General features: G+C 39.6%; 1 protein-coding gene across 1 annotated transcript in view; it reads right to left on the bottom strand.

The window, feature by feature from the left end:
- Window positions 1-20,893, bottom strand: part of ttc27 (tetratricopeptide repeat domain 27) — an 82,303-nt gene extending 61,410 nt beyond the window's left edge. Inside the window, exons 1-6 of the mRNA XM_080869046.1 lie at window positions 20,587-20,893; window positions 13,854-14,037; window positions 11,371-11,494; window positions 8,533-8,676; window positions 4,291-4,393; window positions 1,143-1,301 (exon numbers count right to left, since the gene is read on the bottom strand). Of these exons, the coding sequence (XP_080725172.1) occupies window positions 1,143-1,301; window positions 4,291-4,393; window positions 8,533-8,676; window positions 11,371-11,494; window positions 13,854-14,037; window positions 20,587-20,680 (808 nt within the window). The 5' untranslated portion in view covers window positions 20,681-20,893. The remainder of the gene's footprint in view (window positions 1-1,142; window positions 1,302-4,290; window positions 4,394-8,532; window positions 8,677-11,370; window positions 11,495-13,853; window positions 14,038-20,586) is intronic.
- Between the last annotated feature and the right edge of the window lie 4,002 nt (window positions 20,894-24,895).

The following is a 24,895-nucleotide window of genomic DNA, read 5'->3' as shown; positions in this document are numbered from 1 at the left end:
ACATTTGCATTATTCAACAAATAATGCAATAATGCAACATGTTGTCAGTCCAGCTTAGAATGTTGGACAACTATTGCTCTGTCCATACTTCAACACACCCAAATCTGAAATCAAGGATATCAAGGATTTATGAGGTTATGCTGAATATAAAGTTAGCAAAAAGCTAGCTAGCTACAGCAGCTGACATCTAAAGATCTCTTGAATATCTCTGAATATCAATTTCTTACAAAAAAAAAAAAAAAAAAAAAAAAAAAATCACACATCAACTCTATAACTTTTGAAATGAAAGTTGATTGAATGATTGAAAAATGCCGGTGAGAAAGATAATAGTTATGTTCGTTTATATAAAAAGATCTTACTAGTGTAGACACTGCAGCAAAAATAACATATCTGAGAAGTTTAATTTATGGGCTAAATTGTTCTTAATAAAAGATAAAGGTAAAAGGGGTGGCTGTAGCTCAGGTGGCAGAGCAGGTCACCTACTAATCAGAAGGTTGGTGGTGCTCCAGTCTGCATGCCAAATATCCTTGGGCAAGATACTAACCCCGTGTGTGAACACATGTGAACCCCATGTTAGTGCTACTTACATAGAAAGAACATAGAAAAAAAAAAAGCGCTGTGTGGATGAGCGCTTTGAGTGCTCAGAGTAGAAAAGCGCTATAAAAGAACCAGCCCATTTACCAAAACGGGAACTAAAATATAAAAATACAGCATAAGTATTTAAAAACTTATTTTTCCCAATAAAAAGCTGCACGGGTGTAAAATGATAACTGGACAGTACTTCATAGAGTCCTATAATACAGCGCTGCAGCACACTGGAAAGATGAGCCACAGCCAGGGCACAAGGTTAATGTTACTTTATCACTTAAGAAGCTAATAGTTTATACTTTATCCTGTTTGTAGAATTCGAGAAATAACGAGTCACTGACTAAAACTAAAGCTCCTTCCTAAACAATAAGATCTCCAAGAGTTCAACATAGGCTAAACTACTGGAGACCTAATTCTGCAGCTCTAGTAGCTTTGGGTTTGCTAATAATAATTTGTTAAACTGTCAAATTGTGTTTCATGTCCCTGATTATACAGGCCTCCTATGGTTATCTGTCAATTCAGCATTCTTTTCTCCAGGTGTGTACTTCAGTTACCAGTCATGTTGATGGTGAGCCCCGAAAGCTCCCGAGCCTTCTCGATGTGTTCCTTGGCACGCTGGTACTCATAGTAGGTGAGACTAGTGTAGACGCACTCGAGGTGGAATTGAATAGCCAGGTTTCTGTGTTGTGATAACACAGACTGGCATTTGAGCACTGTAAAAGGAAAGGGAAGAACATTCCAGTGAGGATGAACATGAAACACAGATTAGCCATCTTACATTGTGATTTTGCAGTTAAAATGTTCAGAGATTGTCAAAGTAGCTGAGAAAACACCAGGGGTCCAGTTTCTTTTCTATGCATGAACCAAATATATCTATGCTCCTTACAACCCTGCTCGAAGAACTCAGGCCCTGAAATGAGACATTAAAAAGACACACTGAGCATGGAGTCGATGGGAATGGACAGAGGAAAGCGCAGTCTCATTCCCTCATTCTTTTATTTTGACAGCGAATGCGCACCTGCGGACCACTTATGTGCAGCCCTGCTTATATTTATGCCTGGCCAACATTCTTATCATTTAAGGTACCCCACCTTTCCAAATAGACAAGACTAACATTAACAAATCAAATATAACCCTCGATAAATATATTTGTAGTGCATTCTTTTGAAGACTGCAAATGAATTGCATTTTTTATTTTTAAACACATATCAACATCATTCGACAATTAAACCTCAACAACAGAAGTACACCTTTGTTTAATCTCTTTATTTGCTTTTGTTACAGTAAAATGACAAAAATCTCTAATTATTGAGAAAACCTTTGAACACAGTTTGGGAGTAACTTGTTTTTTGCTTAAACATCATTTTCATTACTTTAAAAACACCAAATCGTTCACTTTCATTATGTGTGACCTTAGAAACATTGCCTCAGTGTGATCATAACCAGTCTTATTAATGACTCGGATTACTCTTTTTTTTTTTTTGTAGTATAAGTATTGAATTTATTATTGTTTTAAAAGCCGACTCCCACAACTCCACACAAGAAAAAAATACAAGTGAACAGGAAATTATATGTAAAGCTCTAATAGATGCTTAGTGTTATAAAGAACACATAATAACTTTGACATTTTCCCTATAATATAATGAAAATGTTGTTCATAGGATTTTACATCACTGACTGTTTTAATTTTGGTATTAAAAACCTTTAATTCAATATTTTCTTTACATCCTTTTTTGGTCACAAAAAGCATGAATTGAGTTTTCTTAAGGGACAATCTGTTGATATCAAACCACATGTTAAGAATGTCATACTCACGTTCTTTTGCACACAAAATATCCTTTAAATCTTTAAATCATCTGCAAAAATAACAAATTTAAACAATTTACTCATTTTAGTAAATTGTTTATATCATTAATGTAAAGTCTAAAGAGTTTTAGACCAATCACTGATCATAGAGGTAACCCCACATTGAACCTTTCTAAATTCAAACAGTTTTGTTAATTTGCACACACTGTTGTCTATTTTTCAAATGAGCTTTAACCAGGAACAGGCTATTCCTCTTATTCCACATCTCTCTAATTTCCTTAATAACTGACAATAATCTACTGTATCAAACACTTTCTGTAGGCCAAGATAAATACCGACATCATTTGCAATGGCTTCTGTTAAAAAAAAAACAAAATTTGGAAGTTTACTAACAGAAGCAATGCAAAGCAAAGCCAACCATATCAGCTGGCTAGCAGGATCATTTGTAACAGGTGTTACTGCGCTGTCGCCGGTTGGCTATTTGCACGTTAACTAAAGCGAGCACATCGTGTTAACAGTTATATACTACAGTTTGATTCACAGAAGCAAATAAACATGCAGCGTTCATACTGATTTGCTTACTTATATGGTAAATCTCTGCAAAACATACACATCACAAATGTTTCTAGCTTCATGGGACTTCTTTTAACATTTTTGGTACAAACTGTGAGCCATCAAAGTACTGGGTGCCTAAAGCTGCCGATTTTGTTCTTTCCAAGTGACAATAACCTCAACCTTTCATATTAAAATAGACTTATATGTAAAATATGTCTCACACACACCCTTTGTAGATATTTATAGGTGTGTTTTTTTCCCCATTCTAACCCAACAACTACTCTGATCAGCTAAGCTGTGACAATATCAGTGGGCACCTTCAAACATGCAGACACTTTGACTTTGCAGCTCAGAGTAAGTCTCAAAGAATGTCCTTACAGAAAAAAAATCTGTTATAATTAAAGGCAACTGGCCAACAGTAAAAATGTTCAGGACATTAATTCAGCAAAAATATTCCTGTTGCGCACCAAACAAAAGGAAATCAAGCCAGACATGGCAGCACCTCCATGGGCAGAAAACAGATGTGCATGCTTGTCACAGCATCACCTTTCTGCTCACACCACTCGTAAAAGCATCGTGTCCAACTGCTCCTCTGGAATACGGATCAGTATGTTTTGTAGTATGTGCAGTCGGCTCGCCCTTCACACTCTGTTAACTGCCACACAACAGACTGCGCTCCAACAAACCCACTGCCTTTAAAAAACAAACTCCAGCAAGCAGCCATTTGGAAAGGCTGTGGAAAAAACCCAACAATAATTACATAAACAATCCAAATGCTGATAAAAGCTCTGCTGGGACGATGGGAAAGGGAGAGTAGCTTTGCTTTACGCAGAACAGTTATTTCACATACTGAATTTGATCTGCCAACAAACTAAAGCCTGTCACCCTGAGGCTGTTTGTGTCCTCCCAGCCTCTATATAGTTTTGGCATTTATTAAATTTTCTGCCTCAACCAACCTTAAAACATTTTGCGATAATTCACGATTTGTTTTTTTCGTTTCATGTACGCAATAAATGTGCATTAATTTCATCAGCCAGTTTAACAGTTAAATAAGATACTGATACATATCAGCAGCACAGCAGCTCAGAGTGAACTGCTGACTATGGTGCAGTCCAAATGGACCACAAAGAATTCACTACTTCTGACACCACAGACGTAGCTGGAAACAACTCTATCGTCAATTTGTCCAAACTGTAGCACACACAGCGCGAATACACTGAAACGGCTGATGCTTGACGTGGTAAACTGGCTAAATGCTCACTTAGGTTTGAAATATTCTTTCCCACATACACTCACGAGCATATAACACAACACAATAACAATAACAAAAAACAAACAGACCTTTGTCCATGCTGATCTGGGCCAAGCTGAAGAGTTGTGGGGAACGGGCCTCTAGAATTTGCTGGTGTAGGTTAATGTAGCGAAGGGTCCAGCAGGGCAGCAGCTGCATGTACATGTGAACAAAGTGAGTCAAGTTTTTATTAAACGAAAGCCACGACCCAACTTCTCTGACAACAGGGTTGTAGCTTATTACCATTTCATCTGATTTAATACAGAGATGAGATCATTTGTGCTTAAGCTTCTTACACGCTTCAGTTTCTTGCTTGTTAGTCTGAAGACCACAAATACCATCTAAAATAATGCAATTAAAATATTGATAGGCAAGACTGAGGCCATGATACAAACAGTATTGTGTCACAGTTCCAGCCTGTGTGCCTGGTAATCTACTGAAAAGCTGGAATGTTTAAAGATCAACATATCTGGAAACTACATCACAATAATGTTTTGATTTTCTTTTTTATTTCTACATTATCAGTTTGTTGTGTTTTTGGTTAGTGAGGGTAAGTGTTTTTACACAGCAACGTGTGTTTAAAGGGAAGACATTTTTACTCTGTTCTTAATGTTATAACAAGCACTCCCCTCAGAGCATAGGTGAATAAATAAACACATAATGCTGATCTCGAGGCGCCTTCAGGACAAATACAACACCAGCATTTAGAGTGCTGCATCCTGGAGCTAAGTGCTGAGCATGCACTAAAAACAGCTCACTCCTTAGCTTTTTGCATCTGAACAGAACAGAAAGTGGCAGAGAGAGAGGAGGAGTGTTTTATTTCCCCTTACACCAAAACCTCCTTACACCTTGCAACCTCCCATTCTTGTCACACACTGGTAGAGTGCAAGTGAACCATGTTAAAATCTTACTCGTGTGTTAGCGAGGATGCACAGTCACATGGAGATTTAATTGCCCGTCTCAATGAATCAGTATGCACTCACATTTTTTTCCTTCAAACCTTATGCTAAAGAGAAATTAAGTCCACTCAGTGTGAATAATGATGGGCCTTGATGGATAGCAAGGAACATGATCTGTACCACTAGGATCTAAATCAATGACGTAAAACAAATATTTTCAAACTACTACTGTTGGGTCTGTGTTTCCACAAGCCCTGCTAGTTTAGAGACTTATTCATCATGAAGAAAACAAGACATAACAGAACATCTTCAACCGGTTTTTCACTCGCTAACGAGGAAAGTTTTTGGTCAAGAACCAGCTCTTGGAGCTCACGCTCCTAACCTGTCTCATGCCCAAAATCCTTCAAAGAGCAGCTGTCCCCGTAGCTATTTATTGACATGACAGTTACAACAGGCACGTGCGGGGGGGGGGGGGGGGGGGGGGGGGGGGGGCTTGAGCGCCCGCCCCTTTCCTGATGGGTGCCCAAAGTGCCCTTTTGTTCATTTATTTTTTTAATGTGTGTGTGCGTGCGGAGTCCTGTCTGTGCCCCTCAACAATAATATTTAACTATTAATCACAGTTTTGCTAAATAAAAGGATCTGGCTTGCATCAGTCACATGATCACATTTAACCAATGATCGCCCTTGACGGCAGAACGCGCTGGTTACGAGCCGGGAACGAGCTCACAAAGAGCACGCGCATTTTTTGCGGTCCGGAGCTGTAGGAGAAACACAAGTTAACTCAGAGACACAGACTGATGCGACACAACCAGTAAGTAGGTGTACAGCGCACACTGTAGTGTGTAGCACCCAGGAGTATCAGCTTATTACGTACACGTTGGTAAGCTGTCTTGTTGCAACTGACGAACTGAAACAAACGAGCGTGCTGTGCGTGCAACAGCGCGACAAACATTACCTGTCCTTTTATTAACTGCACAGGTAGTGCTGGTCATAGCTGCTGGCTACCTGTGTAAGGCTGTCATGGGTCTGTAGCTCTGTCACCGTTTTAGGGAACATATTTAGTTTTAAAGTAAGTTTCCGGGCTTTTCCTGCCTTTCTGGAGGAATTATATTTCACTAAAAACGATCTAATATGCATGTCCACATAATTATGCATTATAATATTTTAAAAAACACGCTGTAACACAAGCAGATTATATTAGATTTATATTTTAAATAAGACAAAATTTTGATTTTACAGCAGTAAAATGATTGTATCTCTACAGTTTAAAAATGTAATAAGCTTTGCCCCTGCACAGAGTGGATAGTGAAACAAATGGAATCATCATAATGACATTATTTCATATTTATTACTTCCCCCTCCTCATTGCTTTATTATTGTAGCTCTAGTAATAAATATGTAAGGATTCTGGATCAGCACACTGATGCCCATAGTATATACAGTATTCTGAAGAAGGTCTAAAATGTCACTGTGTGTGTGTGCATGTGTTTGTTTTATGTGTATGGATTTTTTTTTAATTATTACTCAGGATATAACATTGTCCAGACATGCCTGGTAAGGACATGAGGAGGAAACAGCAGGACCTGTGTGAGGCTACTAAAGGCAGGGCTATAACATTTTTCTGTCATCATTTAGATTAAGTGCAGGAGTTGTTAGGTGTGGATAATTAGATTATAGTTTATTGCAATAGCAAGTTGTGCCTTGTTCTCAGATAGACAGCAAGTGGAGAGTGATATATGAAATGATGGGATGGAAGGAAGAAGAGAAGCAAAGAGTGATTCACAGGCAGAGCCTAAATTATTTCTCACAGTTTTTTGTTGCCTTATGGTTCCAAGTGCTGTCACCAATCTTTGCATTTTGTTATTATCTCATGACACTTGTTTAATCAGCTACCATCTCTCCTGTGGACTTTTTACTGTCTACAGTCTCAGATCAACACAGCCCTGCCCTCCAGCACTATCAGCAGCAGGAGCAGCAGCAACCCCTCAACAGCAACATTGTACCCATCAGGTAAAACATCGGCTACATTTGCTTTGCCTTGTCGCCACCTCACAACAGTGATATAGTATGATGCGATCCCATATTAAGATTCTTGATGAATGTGTGTTGTTGTTATTCAGCCTGGTTCAATGTGCCCCTTTTTAACTTTGAGCACCCGCCCCTTTAAACATCACTGCACGGCCCTGAGTTACAATATGCAATACAACACAAGCACCTCCCACCGTAAACCCCCCCCAATGGTTCTAAGGCTACGTCCACACGTACACGGGTATTTTTGAAAACGGAGATTTTCCATTTTCGTTTTAAAAAATAATCCCGTCCACACATAAACGCAGAAATGAAGGAAAACGCTGCTATGAACATGCCATATATTCCTAACCGTGCAGAAATGTTGGCCAATCAGAAGTCTAGAAGCCTCGGTGGGAAAAAGTAAACAAAGCTGGGGCATAGAAGCAGAACCGAGTCGTATGTGTGGAGGGACAGTAACTGTGTGTATATGTAAGCATTTAAACACTGCAGAGAGTAGAATTAACAGTAACAGTATTGAAGAAATTCATTTCACCGAAACAATAACGTGGCGCACAGTGTGACGTCAAAAAAAATGCACACACCTTTGACGCTGCGTTTTCTCCGTTCTTCTCGTCCACACGTAAATGCAAAAACTGAGTTTTCAAAAATATCCACCCTGGTGGGAGTTTTTAAAAATCTCTGTTTTCAGTGACCGAAAACGCCGTTTACGTGTGGACGAAAGGTGCAAACGCATAGAAAAATCTGCATTTTCAAAAATACCCGGGTACGTGTGGACGTAGCCGAAGACAAGGCACTGTGTGTGTGTGTGTGTGTGTGTGTGTGTGTGTGTGTGTGTGTGTGTGTGTGTGTGTGTGTGTGACCTCCTGCTGACCAAAAGGATCATAAAAGCAGGAAGCTTACAACACAAGAAACAGATCTTTCAGATAGCATGAATCTGCAGTAAAACCTCCCCCAGCACAGAGTGGCTGGAGAGGTGGTCAGGAACAAAGGAATAGCTTTGATCCTACTGCTTGAACCAAGACTGTACAAATTTAAGAAACCCAATGACAACATTCAACAATTAGACTTAACAATTACAAACACACATCCTATTGATGTAGTGACCGTAAAATTTATGAAGTAGATGTGAGTTGGTCTCCAGTTTTCATCTCTGGTGTAGATTGTGTCATCAAGTGTTAGCATATATTTTTGGATGGATTCGTTATGTATGGAAACAACACAATGACTTGTAAAATTGATTTAAAAAGATTCTGCAGGCCACGAGTAAACATCAATGAAAATTATTATTATAATGCATATATTTATAATGAATACATAAGTTCAGATAATTCTACGATCATTGTAACAGAAAGACTGACTTACCTGAAGCCTATCCATCTTGGGGAAGCATTTGGTGACAATTACCCTGGCCAACAGTAGGAGAAAGGGGTTGGCCACCTGGCTATACACCGATTCCCCATCCAGGAGCAGGCTGGAGTGGATGGCATCAACCAGCATCTGAGGCTCCTAGTCAGGAAATTAGGATTAAGTCCTCACACTGACAAATGGCTGACTTAAATGAAGGTCTGACATTAGGACTGCTTTCTTACTATTGCTGAGTCGCCGCTGCTGCTTCAGCCTAGCTCTGCAAATCAACTTTGTTGATTAGAAGCCTAAAGGCACATTAAGGCACAAAAAGGACCTGCCTATACTGCAAACACTAAGTTAGATGGCATTTCAACATGTTTTGTCAAAATCGTTTAGCTAGATCTGAGTTCAGCTTTTACTGAAGTTTCCCAGTTTTACAGCATGTTCTCTTCTCAGGTGATTGTGCCAAGCATACATGCAGAATCATTTCAGTTACTTAAATTCATTGTGTCATCCTCTCCGTCACACTCTCTCGTCTCACTAACATGAATGAGAGATGAAATCCAGGCTCCCCTTCACAACAACAGTGCAAGAAAAACTCATTTCACAGCAGGTGCTCAAACTTGTAGGAAAACAGTGTGTTTATTACCATCACATTAAGAGTTGTTCTATTCAAGTGTCCTAGCAGCCCATGACTAAAACGGATTTTTAGATGAGTTTTTTTAACCCTTCTCCCTAGTTTGTTTGTTTGTTGTCACAATTCATTTGAAAAAGATCATCTACATTAATCGGACTCAGAAGTGCATTTAACTTCTTTTTTTTTTTAATTTTTTTATCAGAATTAATTCCACACGATTATGGCTCTGCCATGTTTGTCCTCCCTTTCACGCATGCTGCCACGCATGTATGGGTGACCTGCTTCATACCGCAGCCTCCTTCATGTGACAGCAGAGATAAATCACTGACACCAAAGAAATTACTTTGATAAAAGGATTGGTCCTCTCTTCTGGTGTTATGGCAGGGTGAAATGCTCTATTGTGCTCACAGTATCGCAGTGCCAGGGGGAAGCAATCTCCTAAACCCAAGTAATTAGGACTCCAGAGATGCTTCAGTACTGAGCTCTAGTCCACAGAGCTCCGTCTGGCTCTGCTCGATTCAGGTCACTTTATACACCAACTTAAAAGGAAGCTTTGACCACTTTGACAAGACTATGATTCCTTGATATATTTTATAATATGCTAACTTACAAATCAGTAGGAATTGGGATGTTATTTAGATTGTAATTTAAAGTACCTTACTCCTTCAAATAATAACTTAGTCAATTAAAAGTCTGCTCTCATAATTCCACTATATTGCTAAAAGTATTCACTTCAATATGAACTCGAGTGACATCGCATTCTTATTCGATAGAGTTTAATATGATCTCAGCCCATTCTTTGCAGCTATAACAGCTATAGCTTTTCTGGCAAGTGTGGGAGTGCGTTTATGGGAATTTTTGATCATTCTTCCAGAAGCACATGTAAGGTCAGGAAATGAACGAGAAGGCCTGGATCGCAGCTTCTGCTCCAATTCATCCCAAATCTAAATCCTGACTCTATCAGGCCTTTATGGACCTAGCTTTGTGCACTGGTAATGTTGGAGCACAAAGGTGCCATCCACCAAACTGTTCCCACAAATTTACAAACATGAAATTGTCTGAAATGTCTTGGTATGTTGAAGCATTAAGTTCCAGTTCCTGTCACTGGAACCGAAGGACTGAGCTCAGCTCCTGAAAATCAAGCCTATAATCTTTACACTTTGACAGTGAAGTCACACAAGTACTTTCCTCCTGGCAACTGGCAAACTCAGACTCGTCCATCAGATTGCCAGACAAAGAAGAGTCCAGTGGTGGCATGCATTACACCACTCCACCTGCCTAGGTGATGCAAGGCTTGGACGCAGCTGCTCGGCCATGGAAGCTCTTTCACGAAGCTCTTTACACTGCTAATCTGAAGGCCACATGAAGGCCTGTAGTGACTGACATCAGCACATTATACACCTTAGTGTTTGCTGACCCTGCTCTGTGATTTTACATGGCCTACCACTTTGTGGCCAAGTTGTTTTCGTTTCCAAATGCTTAGCAGTATTATAGCTCTTCCACTGCTCAGAGCTGACCGGATAAACAGATTAAACAGATGTTAAACAGATAGTTTAGCATCCTATCACATTACCGGTGGAATTCACTCAGATCCTGAAAGTGCCATTCTTTCACAAATGTTTGCTTTGTACTTGATTTTTTACACCTGTAGAAGCAACTGGAACACCTGAATCCAATAGATTGTGTGTGTGTGTGTGTGTGTGTGTGTGTTCGTTCTAATACAAAAGCACAAATCTTAAGTTTATTTGGTTCTTTAGGATTTCTGTTAAACAGCAGTGATGCTGTATGGCAGACTTGAAATTTACACATCTTTACTTTGTCTCCAAAGCATTTTTTTTTTTCATTTCAGAGATTTTGCTGTGTAAATTCTGCTTTGAAATTCAATAATGCAATAACCTTTATACAATCAACAAGGTCAATCAACCTCAAACAACCTGCATCCCCAAACATGAAGAAAATCACACATATCTGTTTCAGTTTAGCTGACACTCAGCTCCTTTGCTTCTCCCAAAAGACTATTCAAGTTTCCTCTATTACAGTTTCACCGTTTAACTTCTAAGCTAACTGACTTAATTCCAATATATGTTGACATTTACTGATAAGCCCATGGAAAAAAAATATCAACAAAACCTTGACAAAGGTCGGTTCAAATTTTCGCCAGCCTATAAATCACTGCAGAACGGACAGGATGATGAAGGAGAAGGAAGAAATCATACCTGAGATGACAACAGGGCTGGGGTCAGCAGATCACAGATATCGAAGGAGACCGGAGGACCGGTCCAGTTACTCTGGGCAAACATGTGGAGACATGAGACAGCCAAGGCCAAAACTGCCAACTCCCTGCAGCCAGAAGGACAAGACACACAGCAGATTTACTGCACAGAAATATTGCAGAGAGATTTTTCAACAATACTTTTCAGAAGTGAGGAAAAACAAGTGAACTTTTTTTGAGAGATGCTCACTCAGGTCTTTAGGAAAAAACAGACTACAGCCAGTAACTCTGGCAATGGAAGGGACAACCATCGATATGTTTTGCTGCATTTCAATTAGGATGAGAAAATGATGGAGGGTGATGGAAGAGACAAAAAATTATGAGGGGTGAAGGAGGACGAGAAGGAACGAGAGCTGGATTCAACATTTACTCACGTACAGTTCTGCCCTGAGAATGAGAAGTGAGAGATGTTAACCTGAACTTATTAAAGAATTAATATTTCATGCCAAAAGGAATATTGGGGGTGAATGGAGAGAAAGAAACAATGATGTACACTGTCCATCTCTGGGCCACCATGGACATCTTGGTGTCCTCAATTCAGAAAACTCACTTTTTTAGTTTACAAAAGTAACAACAGAGATACTCGTTGACTCTTCAAGCTCTAAGCTGCCATGTTGGTGCTCAGGCTTGATTGACACATTAATACTGCAAGGTAATAGAAACAGACTTTCCCTGGTACCCATTGCTTACAAGGAAAGGGCAGGCTTTTTAATATTAGCATTAAAAATAGAAGAACCACAACTTAATTACTTTGTCAAAATAGGAAAGTGTTAATATGTGGTTTAAAGTAGCTGTGCCTAGTGCGACTGTGCCCTGAAAGTCTAGTTCTTGACATGAGTATACTCGGATGTAGGAAGATTAGGTAACAGCCACAAAAGGCTCACCTGTAAAAACAGGTGATAGTGTTTGTCTTTATGAACAAAACTCAGTTTTTGTACTTTGCTGAATTTACAGCAAATGTAAAAAATAACTGAAGTTAACATGCATCATCTTAATTTATTTTTAGTGCAGCTCAAACAAAAGCCACCCAGACCAGATATATGCTAAACACATATTACCAGCACAGTATATTTGCTGTTAAGTGATTCATGTAGAAATGAATGACTGAAGGGAGCTTGGCTCACTACTGTTGTGCAACTCCCCTTAAACTCTCCATCTAATTTAGCATGAACCATATCAGCCAGATTAAATGGGAAAGGTCTTTAAAAGCCCCACAGTAGTAATTTACAGTAGTTTTTGCAAATACTGATATTTATAAATGCAAATAATTGAATTATTTAATTATTATTTTGGTTGGCATAGCCATAGAGTTTAGAAAAGTCTATGAGATTCACATAAGTCATACTATTCCCAGTGAAATAAAATCCAGCCATGTGGTGTGTGGATTTCACATGGAATCCAAGAAGTCACTTGGGTGAGTGACGAAATGTTTATCAACGTCCAGATCAACACAATCTGCGATTTCCTTACCTGGATAATTGAGCATGCATCAATAAAGTTTGCAAAATGCCAGTAATACACAATAGCAATTTTCCGATTCAAATCGATTTTAGTTTGAATAATGCAATACTAAATGTTGAATAGATTTTAAATATAAATATATTTTGCCAGAAACGCCAGAATCTCAGTTTAAAGGTCATGAAACATTTCAAAAACTGCCAAAGAGTTAAAACACCAAACAACTGAAAAAGCAGGTCAATGGATTCCGATCAAAGATGCAAACACAAAGCACGACCCAGCTGCACATACACGGACAGTGCTGAAAGCCGACAACTCAAAGATTCTGAAGCTGCAGGTTTTGTCACTCGGACCAGAATTTGCTGAACCAGCAGCAAAAGAAGATCAAAACTACGCTTCCCATTTGAAAAACATGTCATGAATTCTCTCTTACTTTTGCTGTTTTGCATCCATCACGGTTAAAAATCACACTTCCTGCACAGTGCTCTCTCGCTCAGTGTACTTCAAGACCAGTTTGCCATCAAAAATCTGTTTTCTGTATTATTCGTTCACTTATTATGCACCAGTCTGTGTTCACTGCTGGGTTTTTTTTAAATGATGGATATGACTTTGTGGGGATAGGTTAATTGACAAATCTAAATTGCCCATAGGTGTGAATGCGGGAGTGAATGTGAGTGCGAATGGTTGTCTGTCCCTGTGTGTTAACCCTGCGACAGACTGGCAACCTGTCCAGGGTGTGCCCCGCCTCTCGCCCTATGACAGCTGGGATAGGCTCCAGCACCCCCCGCGACCCTGAAAAGGATAAGCGGAAGCGAATGGATGGATGGATATGTACTGATAAACGATTAGAATTATAATATTTCTGACTGAGTCAAAATTGAATTCCACTTGGAGATCGAATTGAATCAGGACCTTGTGAATCAGAATTGAATCGGTTATAGACATCAAGTGACCCAGCCCTAATAGTACCTGCTGGTCTGGTTATCATTGGTGCCATCGGTCAGGTACAGTAGTAAACGTCTCTCCAGGTAGGACTCGATGTTCTCCCCTTCGTGGTAGTCGCCATGTCCGTTGAGCAGATCTGTCACTCCCGTGCTCAGCAGAACTGCTTCAAAGTCCCCTTCCATAAGGGACTCCAGCAGAGGGCCTGCCTCTGGAAGACAATGTTTGGAGAAGTGAAGTTTACCGTTTGGTTTCTGTAACTAAAAAAAAATAATGCTGTGTACTGCAGTTAAGGAAATTTGGATCAAGTACATGAATGACGATCCCAATATTGCCAGGAAATATCATACATTGCTTTAATACGGCATGTTGTGAATAAGAACAGACTTTTGTTTACTGCCAAAAGAAAAGAACATGTTTAGTGTCGCTGCTTCTTAGTCTAGAAAAGACTCATTTGCACTCATACGGAAAACCCTCATACCCCAAGGACCAAAGAACATTATACCAACACAGGATTGACCATCTCATAACAATTACATTGTTTCAATGTTTACAAAAAAAGCCTAGTGACTGGTGCAATCATAGACAGGCAAAAAAGGAGTGTGTGTGTGTGTGTGTGTGTGTGTGTGTGTGTGTGTGTGTGTGTGTGTGTGTGTGTGTGTGTGTGTGTGTGTGTGTGTGTGCGCGCGCGCGCTAGAACAAGTCTTTAGCAGTAATTGCAGTTCTAGAGTTTCAGATGTCTGTAAAACATCTGAACTGCCATCTTCGGGTCTTTCCATCAGTGTTCTGTGGCGCTGAGTCCGTGTTTTGACGGAGTCCGTTGCAAACTTCTGCTGAAGAAGCTCCATTGTGGTTCTGGCAATTTGCTATGTGGTGTTGAACTCTAAACCATCACGCCAGCCTTTGGTAACTGGTTAGACCTGAAAGATCAATGCCTTGGACACTCACTGCTCAAAAGGATATTCCAACGTATAAGAGGTTTTTTTTTTTAGGCCGGTACTGATATTAACTCATTCACTGCCATTGACGTCTATAGCCGTCAATTGCAGTGAATGAGTCAATGGGTTTAACTCATTCACTGCCAATGGCTGGCAGTGAATGAGTTAATACTTGCAGTTGTCAAGCTGTCAGATGATGTCAAACACTGTTTGACTTCTTTTGCAGCAAACAAAGAAACAGGTAACACCTTTTATGCAATGGCAATTTTATTTATGAGTTGCATTTCATGACACACAAATTCACTGTACTTAACATAAATGACAGAAACAAAACTATGTAGATCTGCTATACCCAAATGCAAAAAACAAAAAAAAACAATTGCTACAAAGAAAGTGTAGTTTAAGTTTGTGTGTAAAGCTGAATCGATTGGTCTGATTTTTTGTTTGGTCCTGTCTGGTCTGGCAGCTTTTGCAATCAGAACTGTGATCTGACTGCACTGTGGCACCAAACACATTGTGCTCTCTATAATGAGTCTTTTCTTTAAACCCCTTAAAAGAACAAGAAAGCTTTGCTTTGCAAAATCTAGCTGTATAACAATGTAAACAGGGACAAAGTTTGATGTTGAAACAATGACCAAGCCCAAGTTGACATCAGTGGTGCTAATGCACTTATTTCCACTGTAGCCTTATTCTGCTATAAACAATCCCCTACCTATACTGCATACAGTGTGTATTTACCTTGCTCATGCTCCAAAACCACCGTACACTTGTGAGATAAAGAGGACATGCTGAAAAGGCTGATACCGAGATGATGAGAAATGTCGATTTATTGAAAGACAGAGGGCAGCTGCTGGGCCACCGCTTGCCAACAAGAAATAATTGTGTTGCCCGAGTGCTCCGTTCAACATCTCCACGTCTTTCATTAGCTTTTTATTTGAGCGGGGAGACTGGCTTGGCTCATTAGCATTGATTACTTTGTGTTACCCTGGTGGAGGGAATAGAGGGGAGGAAGTAGATTGTGCTCTGAGCTGCATAACAAAGCCTGGCCAAGTTGAGAAACAGACAAGATTGTCTCCATCACAAACCAGGTGTGGACAACAAATAACCTAAACACTAATAACAGATGTGTCATGTCAGAGAACCTGTGCCAGCTTCACTGCTCTCTACAACCATTTTTCTTTCTTTTCTTTTTTAAATTAAAAATAAATAAATAAAATATCTCTATATCCAAAAGAGGTTTGCTTAGTTGATTTCCAGACAGCTGTTAGAAACAATAAGACGATGCATCCCCCTTACCAATGACACGCATCCTTGAATCCAAACACCATAGTTTTGTCAAAGATGGAAAACTATTTTCATGTAGGAGTGTGAGCCTATCCCACATGCCCACATCCACAGGTCAGTCACATGGTCGCTCAACTGTCCACTTGGCTTTAATAAATGCTTGCAGTGTGACTGGTGCTGTAAAAGAGGTGTGGAGATTTTCATCTGACTGCTGATCTAATGAAACCCAGGGGCTGCCATAGTAGCGCAGTGAGGTGGGAGGGAGAAGACGGGAGGAGGAAGGCTCTGGCTTTATGAGGGGAAAATGAAAGCCTGAGGTATGGCCACATGTTTAATGACATTTCAACTACTCTTCAGGTCTACTGTTGAAATGGCAGCAATTATGGAAAACAAGGCAGGGGCCCTCAAATTAGTCCATAATTCATAAATGTTCAGGCATTGAGCTGCAGTTAATAAGGAAATGGTGAATAGAATTTGCAAAAGCGTACAGGGCTGAGAAGCCATATAGATTCAAGATGAAAGATCAGGAATAGCTCACATGGGAACCCCAATTTCTCTGTGAAACACTAAAAAATGCACACAGTCACGGGCTGCTTGTCTTTCTTGAAGCAGGGCTGTCCATACAGCTTCGATAATCTGCATAAAAGCTCAATCAGCTGCATTAGCCTGGCTTTAATTCTGAGTGTTATGTTCTACGATCATCTACACCCTACACCACCTCTGATACGACACACTTTTGGGAAATAATGCAGAAGAAGATGTCAGTTCATCATAAATCTTGCCACAACACTTCCATGGTAATAGGTCCAGGGGATATAAGAACAATGGTTTATGAAAGATTACCTGCCAAGAAAGTCAAACAATCTCATTTGGCTCGACACAAGCGGTGTCAAATTAACTTACTCCCATAAATTCTCACATAAAAAACAATCTAATGCTTCAGATGAAACCAAGATTGACCAAGGGTGGTGAAAAGTATGGAGTAGCTACACAAGTTTGGAAAAGGGAAGGGAGAGCTTACCATTTGTCATCTGGCAAAGTTATTGCATGGACATGTATGTCTGCCAATGGAGCCAGGCCAGTAGTGTTTCTTGCTGATACGACTGTTGATAGCCGGATGAATTCTGAAGTACAAAGGGCTATGCTCTCTAATGAGATTTAGCCAACTGCTGCAAAACTGATTGGATGCCACCTCACAGTGCAGATAGATAATGAACCAGAACATATTGCAAAAGCAACCCTAGAGTTTCTCAGGGCAAAGAAATGGGATATTCTTCACTGGCCAAGTCAGTTAGCTAATCTCAGAAACTAAAGACGGCTGCAGTCTTTAGTTTCTGCCTGCTAGAGCTATCCAAATCTTGCAGTAAGTTATTTTTCAAATGATGTTATTTTGTCCAATTAATTTTATCACCCTGTGAATGGAGGACGATGCATAAAACTGTTATAAATACAATACTTTGGCTTAACCCCTTGAATTAAAGATGAAAGCCTATACATATATGGTTTCATTTCAAATTCACTGTATTAGTATTAAGCATTCTTTTGTTGAACTGTGATTTACATGGTTTTGCAACTGATTAATTGCCAATAGGTCTTGTTTATTCATCCAAACCAATAAATGACACCAAACATGAGCCAACAGAGTAGCCAATTTCACATTGGCAAGTTTTTCTTAAGTTAGCAGAGTTGATTTTTTCATTTTTAGTTGTGCTGCACATGCATTTTCCTTACTACGGGGAAACACGCAGGGTTTCCAGCAGTATATGATTTACTGCCAAGAAGCATTGTTACAACAAAGACATAATTAACCAAACACAAATTTCCTTACTTTTTGTGCTAAGTTTATAAAGAAATCAGGGGTGGCTCAAGATTTATGCACAGTATTGTAGGTTGCAAACTATTTGGCAAACATCTTAAACTGTTAGATGAACATGTTAGCTAAATGTAGCTGCTATGTTCATTTCTTCTTATAGTTCTCTCTTTCTCTTATATTAAAAATAATAACACTACGGTCGGACATGCGACTGTTTTACGTTCGGTTTGTTAGCAACAACGACGTTAAAACCATCGTGTGGCTCCGCCGTCCACTTGTTTATTTTCCGCATCAACCTTTCACAATAAAGCTCAACAACCTGTTGAGACTTTCCAAAATAAACTGAAATGATAACAATATACATTATTCTCAAACATCAAATTTCATCAAAAAAATTACCTCAAATGAAAACATGAAGTAACTACAAACAGCACTTACACTAAACATAACTGATAATGTAGTTGTTGAATAAAAGTATGCAGTTTCAATTTAAAGTATCAAAGAGTGGCAGTTAAACTTAGGTAAGAGTACAAAAAACTGTTACCTGAATACCTGTACAATAAAACAGTGGATCGGGTAAACAGAAAGACCTCTCGATCTGATACGAATAACAAGTTTTTAAGAACAAATTTTTAACAAGTCCATCTGTACAAGTACGTACATCAAATGAAGCACATCAAATAAAAAAGAGAGCAGTGCCTGCGGTTTTTTGCACCAAATTAATTACATCTTCAAATGTGATTCATCACATGAAACCATCGACAGACTTTTCTTACCAACAGCATGAACACATCTCGCAATGACAGTGCAGGAAGGAAACTGTTTTTTTGTATTCATACCTGGATAACATATAAAGATCATGACAAACAAATTTGTGGCACTGATGCAGTTTTTCAGCTACATTTACTGATTTTCCATCCATGTTTTTTTGTGTGAAAAAACCCAAAATAAACTGCATACAGATGCAATGGTGTACAGAGGACTTTTCATTCTTTGTACTGTAGAGCACCTTAGATGCAGCAAACTACAAAACTCTAGAGCCAGCTATGAAGAAAAGGTGTCTGATGACGTTAAATGGAGAGAGAAAAAGTATCTCTTTCAAGGATAAAACAGAAACCAGTATGACTGTTTCGGGATCTTGCAAAAGATCACAGCACTTAACCATGCCACTCAACCAACAAAGCCCATAAGAAGACAGTGTGGATGTCAGAGAGATGGACCATGCCTGCACACATCCTGGCACATAGAGCACCTTAGCAGAGCGCATCGAACCATTTACAGCCCGAGAACAACAGTGGTGTCACTCACTGTGAGCTGTGTCCAATTTAAAGACATATCTGTTTCATTGTCAACATAGAAAACGTGTCACACCGAAATCAAATGAGGTACAGGTCATTAAGTACTTACCTGGCTACAGTGGGACCCTGTAATAAAGAGCCATCTCTCGTTTCCTTCATTGTTTTAGGCTACTTTATTCTACAGCCTCAGCCTTCCAGTATAACAGAGCATCTGGGGTAAAGTCTGACTATTGCTATGCAGTTCAAAGCTAATGCTTTCCTAAATATTTCAATCTGGCCATTTTATTTATTTCAACAGAAAAAAATGACTATCATGTTACCTTTAAACTGACAGTGAAAGGCTCTTTCATTCTTATAAGAAATTGTCTTCCAAGAACTGGATAATAGATTTACAGCTAGTTGCTGAATATTGTGCTTTAAGACTGCAATTTTCGTCCCTACCTTAAGTTTCTTTCATATCTCCACTGACAAATCTCTCCAGTTTAATTAAATGCTAATGCACTGTCAATTACTGCGGCAGAAATAAGACGTGGTCTAGGAACAAACCGTACTGAAGTCACACTAGAGACGGGTTATCCAGCAGGAATCTCGCAGTCTGGCCATTTAAAGCCTGCTGGTAACAAAGAGAGCCCCAGTTAAACAGACAGCACTGTTTAATACAGGATGTCTACCATTGGGGCTTTCTGGCAGTTGTGGATTAGTTTCAGGGTTCTAAACGCAGCTGACAGATGCGGCTCGAGTCGACTGGACGCAGGTGTATGGACAGAAGACGTCATGCTAGACTCTAATGATAAAACCTACCAGGAAACAAAACAACCACGCTAGCTGTAGTTCATAGCTTTTCAACATAACCATCTAGTTTCCGTCCAGCTACGTCTCCGGTGAACATTGGGACAACTGGGCGAACTAAAGCTAACGTTAGCTAATGTTTAATTTCTTTTAAATCGACTTCATCATTTACTGAAAATCAATCCCAGTATAAGATTAACGCCGAATAGCATAGTTACATACCACATTTTAAATCGCTTTACATTAATACAAGACGCAATAGCTACCGCTGCCCACAAGCAATGCAAGTTTTTACTGCCAAAAAAATAAACGGGATTTGGTGTGACATCCACCAGAGCGCGAATGACACGTACCGTAGCTAAGTTTGCTTAGCAGACATTACATGAACATGAATTCATTTAGACTGTTGCTCTAGCACTCAACACTTTTATTAAGACAACACAGGAAGTCCTGTCAATACCGTTAAAGACTTAGACCAGAGCTGTTACCGTCAAATGCTTCTACATTTTAAATGTGCCTTCGCTTGGCAGGCGAGCACAACCTGACAGCTTTGAGAACCTGAGACAAAACTAACCTCGTTATGACAGTGTCAATAGCTACGTGGTGAATAAAGGAGCAGAATCAAGCGGCTGCCTCACCTGCAATACTGAAAATGTTCTGCTTCCATTCCGCTGTTTCACCGGCAGTTAAAAACCCTCGGAGTGCTGCGATCTCCACGTCTAGCGGCGGCATGACTGAACGGATTTGGTTCTTGCCAAAGTCAAGCTGGAGCTGCTGCCTTCAGTCAGGACGGTCCCAGATAAAAGCCAGCTATAAAGCGCTGTGCTAACGAGCCGATTCGGAGCGTCTCAATCAGTGATAAAATGTTTATTTCTGCCCATGTGGAGCAAGCGGAATCAGTGAGCAGCCATGACAGATCCGCGTTGCATTGTGGGAAAATTAATCAAGGCGCGCACACAGAGATGCAGAGCATTTCCAGTCTGCACATGGCCCGGGGATGTGGAGGAGTCTGGGGGGTTTTTGTTGTTGTTTTTTCAGGATATTAGTAGATGCTACGACATTCTTTGGTCCTTTCGTGCTGTTCGCAAACTGATTAACCTAATCACACTGACAACAATGAAATAACATAAAATAATAAAATACAGGATAAGGATGGGGCTTATTGTATGTTTATAAACAGGAAAATTAATTTACATCTATGAATGATTACGTCAACCATCGACTGTCTTAAAATAAGTGTGCTATACTGCACTCCTCAACCAAACATGGTCCACCCCCTTTGAGTAAATTTGTATTTAAGAATATAGTTAATCAAATATCATTCCCACAGTAAAGAAGGTTTCACAACTTTCACTGTGGTTGGATACTTACTTTTTTACCTATACACGTATATGATGTGCACCTAACAAAAACGCAAAAAATGACATTCGGAAAAGAGGTGAATTTGTAGGCTCAACTAATTCACCTGGCTTGAAATCCCATTACTTGAGTAGATTTAGCCGACATTAAACTTTGATATAGTCCATAAATACAGTAAACTTGACTTCATAAGTTAATGTGTCAATAGTTAAGTGTCAATTTAGTAATATAAGATTGATATTGTAAACATCATAATTTGGAAATATCAAAAATAATTATATTTCATCTTTACAAATTAGATGTTATTATGGTGAAATTAATTATCCCTTATACACCAGGTGTTACAGATGCATGGATACAAAAAAAACATCAAAAAATTATATTTTGTACCTGTCAAACTGTCTTGTCTTGGCATTTACATGTATTCAACTAAAGAAATAAGAATAAATTGTTTAGAATAAATGAATTATTTATTAAGTTGTCAAACATTTAAAGAACAGAATTGTACAATAACTCAACTCACAATATCTCACAACAAATCATCTCAATACTTTTTTTAAATAAAAATAAATAAAAGTATAGTCTATAAAGGATGTCACACTGGTGCCAAAAAATAAGGAGAAAAATGTGTTTTTAAGTATAATTTTATTTTTTAATAAAAATGTAAATGTCCTACCTGTGCAGATAGATCCATGGATATATGCATTATTCCATTTATGTATTGCTATTAACCACTTCTCTGTTTTAATCTGGTTTTAGGTTTGCGTAAAAGCATCTGGTTAGATGACTGACTTGATGTTGCTAAGACAGTTTAACAGAGGTCTCCATGGATCTCTGCTGTTCAGCTGAATGAGCATACACACCCGGAGGTCAAGATCAAAGCAGTGGAAAGAAATACTTTGTTTTCTAAAGATAGAACCTAGAGGCAAGTTATACGATGAAAAGAAGTGGGCCCAGAATGGACCTTTGAGTCACTCCACAAGTGAGTGGTGCTGTTGTAGAAGTGCAGAGAAACTTCTGTTCGTCAGGTATGATTTGAACCAAGTCTGAACTGTGCCTTGGATTCCACCTTCATGTTCTAGATGAAACAGAAGGATCTTGTGGTCCACAGTCTCAAAGGCAGCTGACAGACAGAAGCACTAGAACTGCAGGGCTAGTAGAGTAAACAATTTAAAGAAGATCATTAAAAACTCTCAAAACAAGCAGTCTCTGTTCTGTGCTATGATATGATCTAGAACCTGTAAGCTTAAAAATTAATTTATTTGGTTTAAAACAACTTTTTCAAGAACCTTAGACAGAAATGATAATTTAGATATAGGTCTGTAGTTTGAAAGATCAGCAGGGTCTAGGTTCTTCTTTTTAATAAGTGATTGCAAAACAACATGTTTAAAGGCAGCTGGAATACAACCAGATGCAAGAGAATTGTTTATCAGAGCAAGTATAGTTGGTCCTGTTGAGTCAAAAGGCGAACACAGTCTGATAGAGAATATAAAGATCTTACATCTTTTTTCCACAAAAAATTTGCAAAAAGAGTTTTCACAAAGTGCAGGACAGAGCACAGCATCACAGCGGGATTAACTATTGAATTCAACACTTTAAAGAGAAAATGAGGCCCATATCTGACAAGTAAACAGACTTTGCATATTTGACTGATTACTGATACTTTGAAAACAATATAATACGTAGGCTTTCTAATGAGACCCAGAGCTTGTCCTTTTTTTACGAGTTTGGAGACAAGCAAAGGATTTTTCTTGTATTACAGTATGATACCTTTTCCTGCATGAGAATCTTTTCTCCGCAGCTTCCACAAAAGTCATGTTATTTTCCAAAAACTATCAAAGACCGTGATTATGTACTGTTATGGAAATTATGACAACCACCTGCAACACACCCAGTGATTGTAATTTGAAGTGGGTTTAATAAACATATTGCAATGTGGAGAGAAAAATGCTAGCCAAACACTAGGATCATCTCTGAAATTTGGCCACCGCCCTCACATCTTATATACCCACACAGACATTCAAACAAAGAACATTCCACAGCACATCACGTATCCCTACACCTTCAGTCCAGCCCATCCTTGACCCCCTCCCACTCTAAGAAAAGTTACGACCACCGATCACCTCCCTTGAGCAGGGTACCTGGATGTCTTCAACTTACTATAGGCTCTCTGTGAAGGTGCAATAACATTTCAGGCCCACTTGTGATAACATTCTACATGCATGCATACAACTGGTGAAAGGAGTGATCTTGCTGTACTAAAGTGAGGAAGTGGTGGAATAGAATAGAATAGAATAGAATAGAATGTCTTTATTGTCACTATACAGTTGTACAATGAGATACAGAGCATCTCCAACTCAATGCAAACATCATGTACATCATGTACAGATATATAATCCGGTGTAAAAAAGTAAATATGTAAATAAATAGTGTTATGTATAATACAGTACGGGTTATTGCTCACAGAATTTGGTATTACACAGTGTTGATGCCTCGGCATCTCAACTCAACTCTCTCCTGCTTACTCTACCGCTCCTTCACTGACACACACACACTTTTGAAATGTGCTCTAGCACAACCAAAGTCTAGTTTAAGCATATTTAGTTACCCTACAGACAGCCAAGTGTGAGTATGCCCAGAGTAGAGAGTCCAGCACATGAAGTGCAAACCAAAAAGCCTGTTAAAGTGGAAATGGGTATCCCCTTAATGCCTGGTGTATCATATTTGATATTCACAGTTTTCTGCATGAGCTGTGTGTTTTTCTCCCCTGAAAAACCAAAATAAATTTCACAATACATTTTAAGCAATTTTTAAAAATGGCGGATGTAGCAAATATGATACAAATTAAAATTTTTATATGGAAATTAAAATGTTACGTCCTTGGTGGCAGAGCCCCTGGTGTGGATGAGGTCCGCCCCGAGTTCCTGAAGGCTCTGGACGTTATAGGGCTGTCCTGGTTGACACGCCTCTGCAATGTTGCGTGGAGATCAGGGGCAGTACCTGTGGACTGGCAGACTGGGGTGGTGGTCCCCATCTTTAAGAAGGGGGACCAGAGGGTGTGTTCCAACTACAGGGGGATCACACTCCTCAGCCTCCCTGGGAAAGTCTATGCCAGGGTGCTGGAAAGGAGAGTTCGTCCGTTAGTCGAACCTCGGATACAGGAGGAACAATGCAGTTTTCGTCCTGGTCGCGGAACACTGGACCAGCTCTTTATCCTCTCGAGGATACTTGAGGGTGCATGGGAGTTTGCCCAACCAGTCTACATGTGTTTTGTGGACTTGGAGAAGGCATTCGACCGTGTCCCTCAGGGTGTCCTGTGGGAGGTGCTACGGGAGTATCGGGTGTCTGGCCCATTGCTACGGGCCATTCGATCCCTATACAACCGTTGCAAGAGCTTGGTTCGCATTGCTGGCAATAAGTCGGACTCGTTCCCAGTGGGTGATAGGCTCCGCCAGGGCTGCCCCTTGTCACCGTTTCTGTTCATAATTATTATGGACAGGATTTCTAGGCGCAGCCAAGTGGCGGAGGGCTTTCGCTTTGGTGGCCTCAGAATCTCATCTCTGCTTTTCGCGGATGATGTGGTTCTGT

The sequence above is a fragment of the Rhamphochromis sp. 'chilingali' genome (assembly GCF_963969265.1).
Source record: "Rhamphochromis sp. 'chilingali' genome assembly, chromosome: 20".
Taxonomy (NCBI): domain Eukaryota; kingdom Metazoa; phylum Chordata; class Actinopteri; order Cichliformes; family Cichlidae; genus Rhamphochromis; species Rhamphochromis sp. 'chilingali'.
The sequence above is the reverse complement of the archived record's forward strand: the minus strand, read 5'-3'. Positions and strand labels throughout refer to the sequence as shown.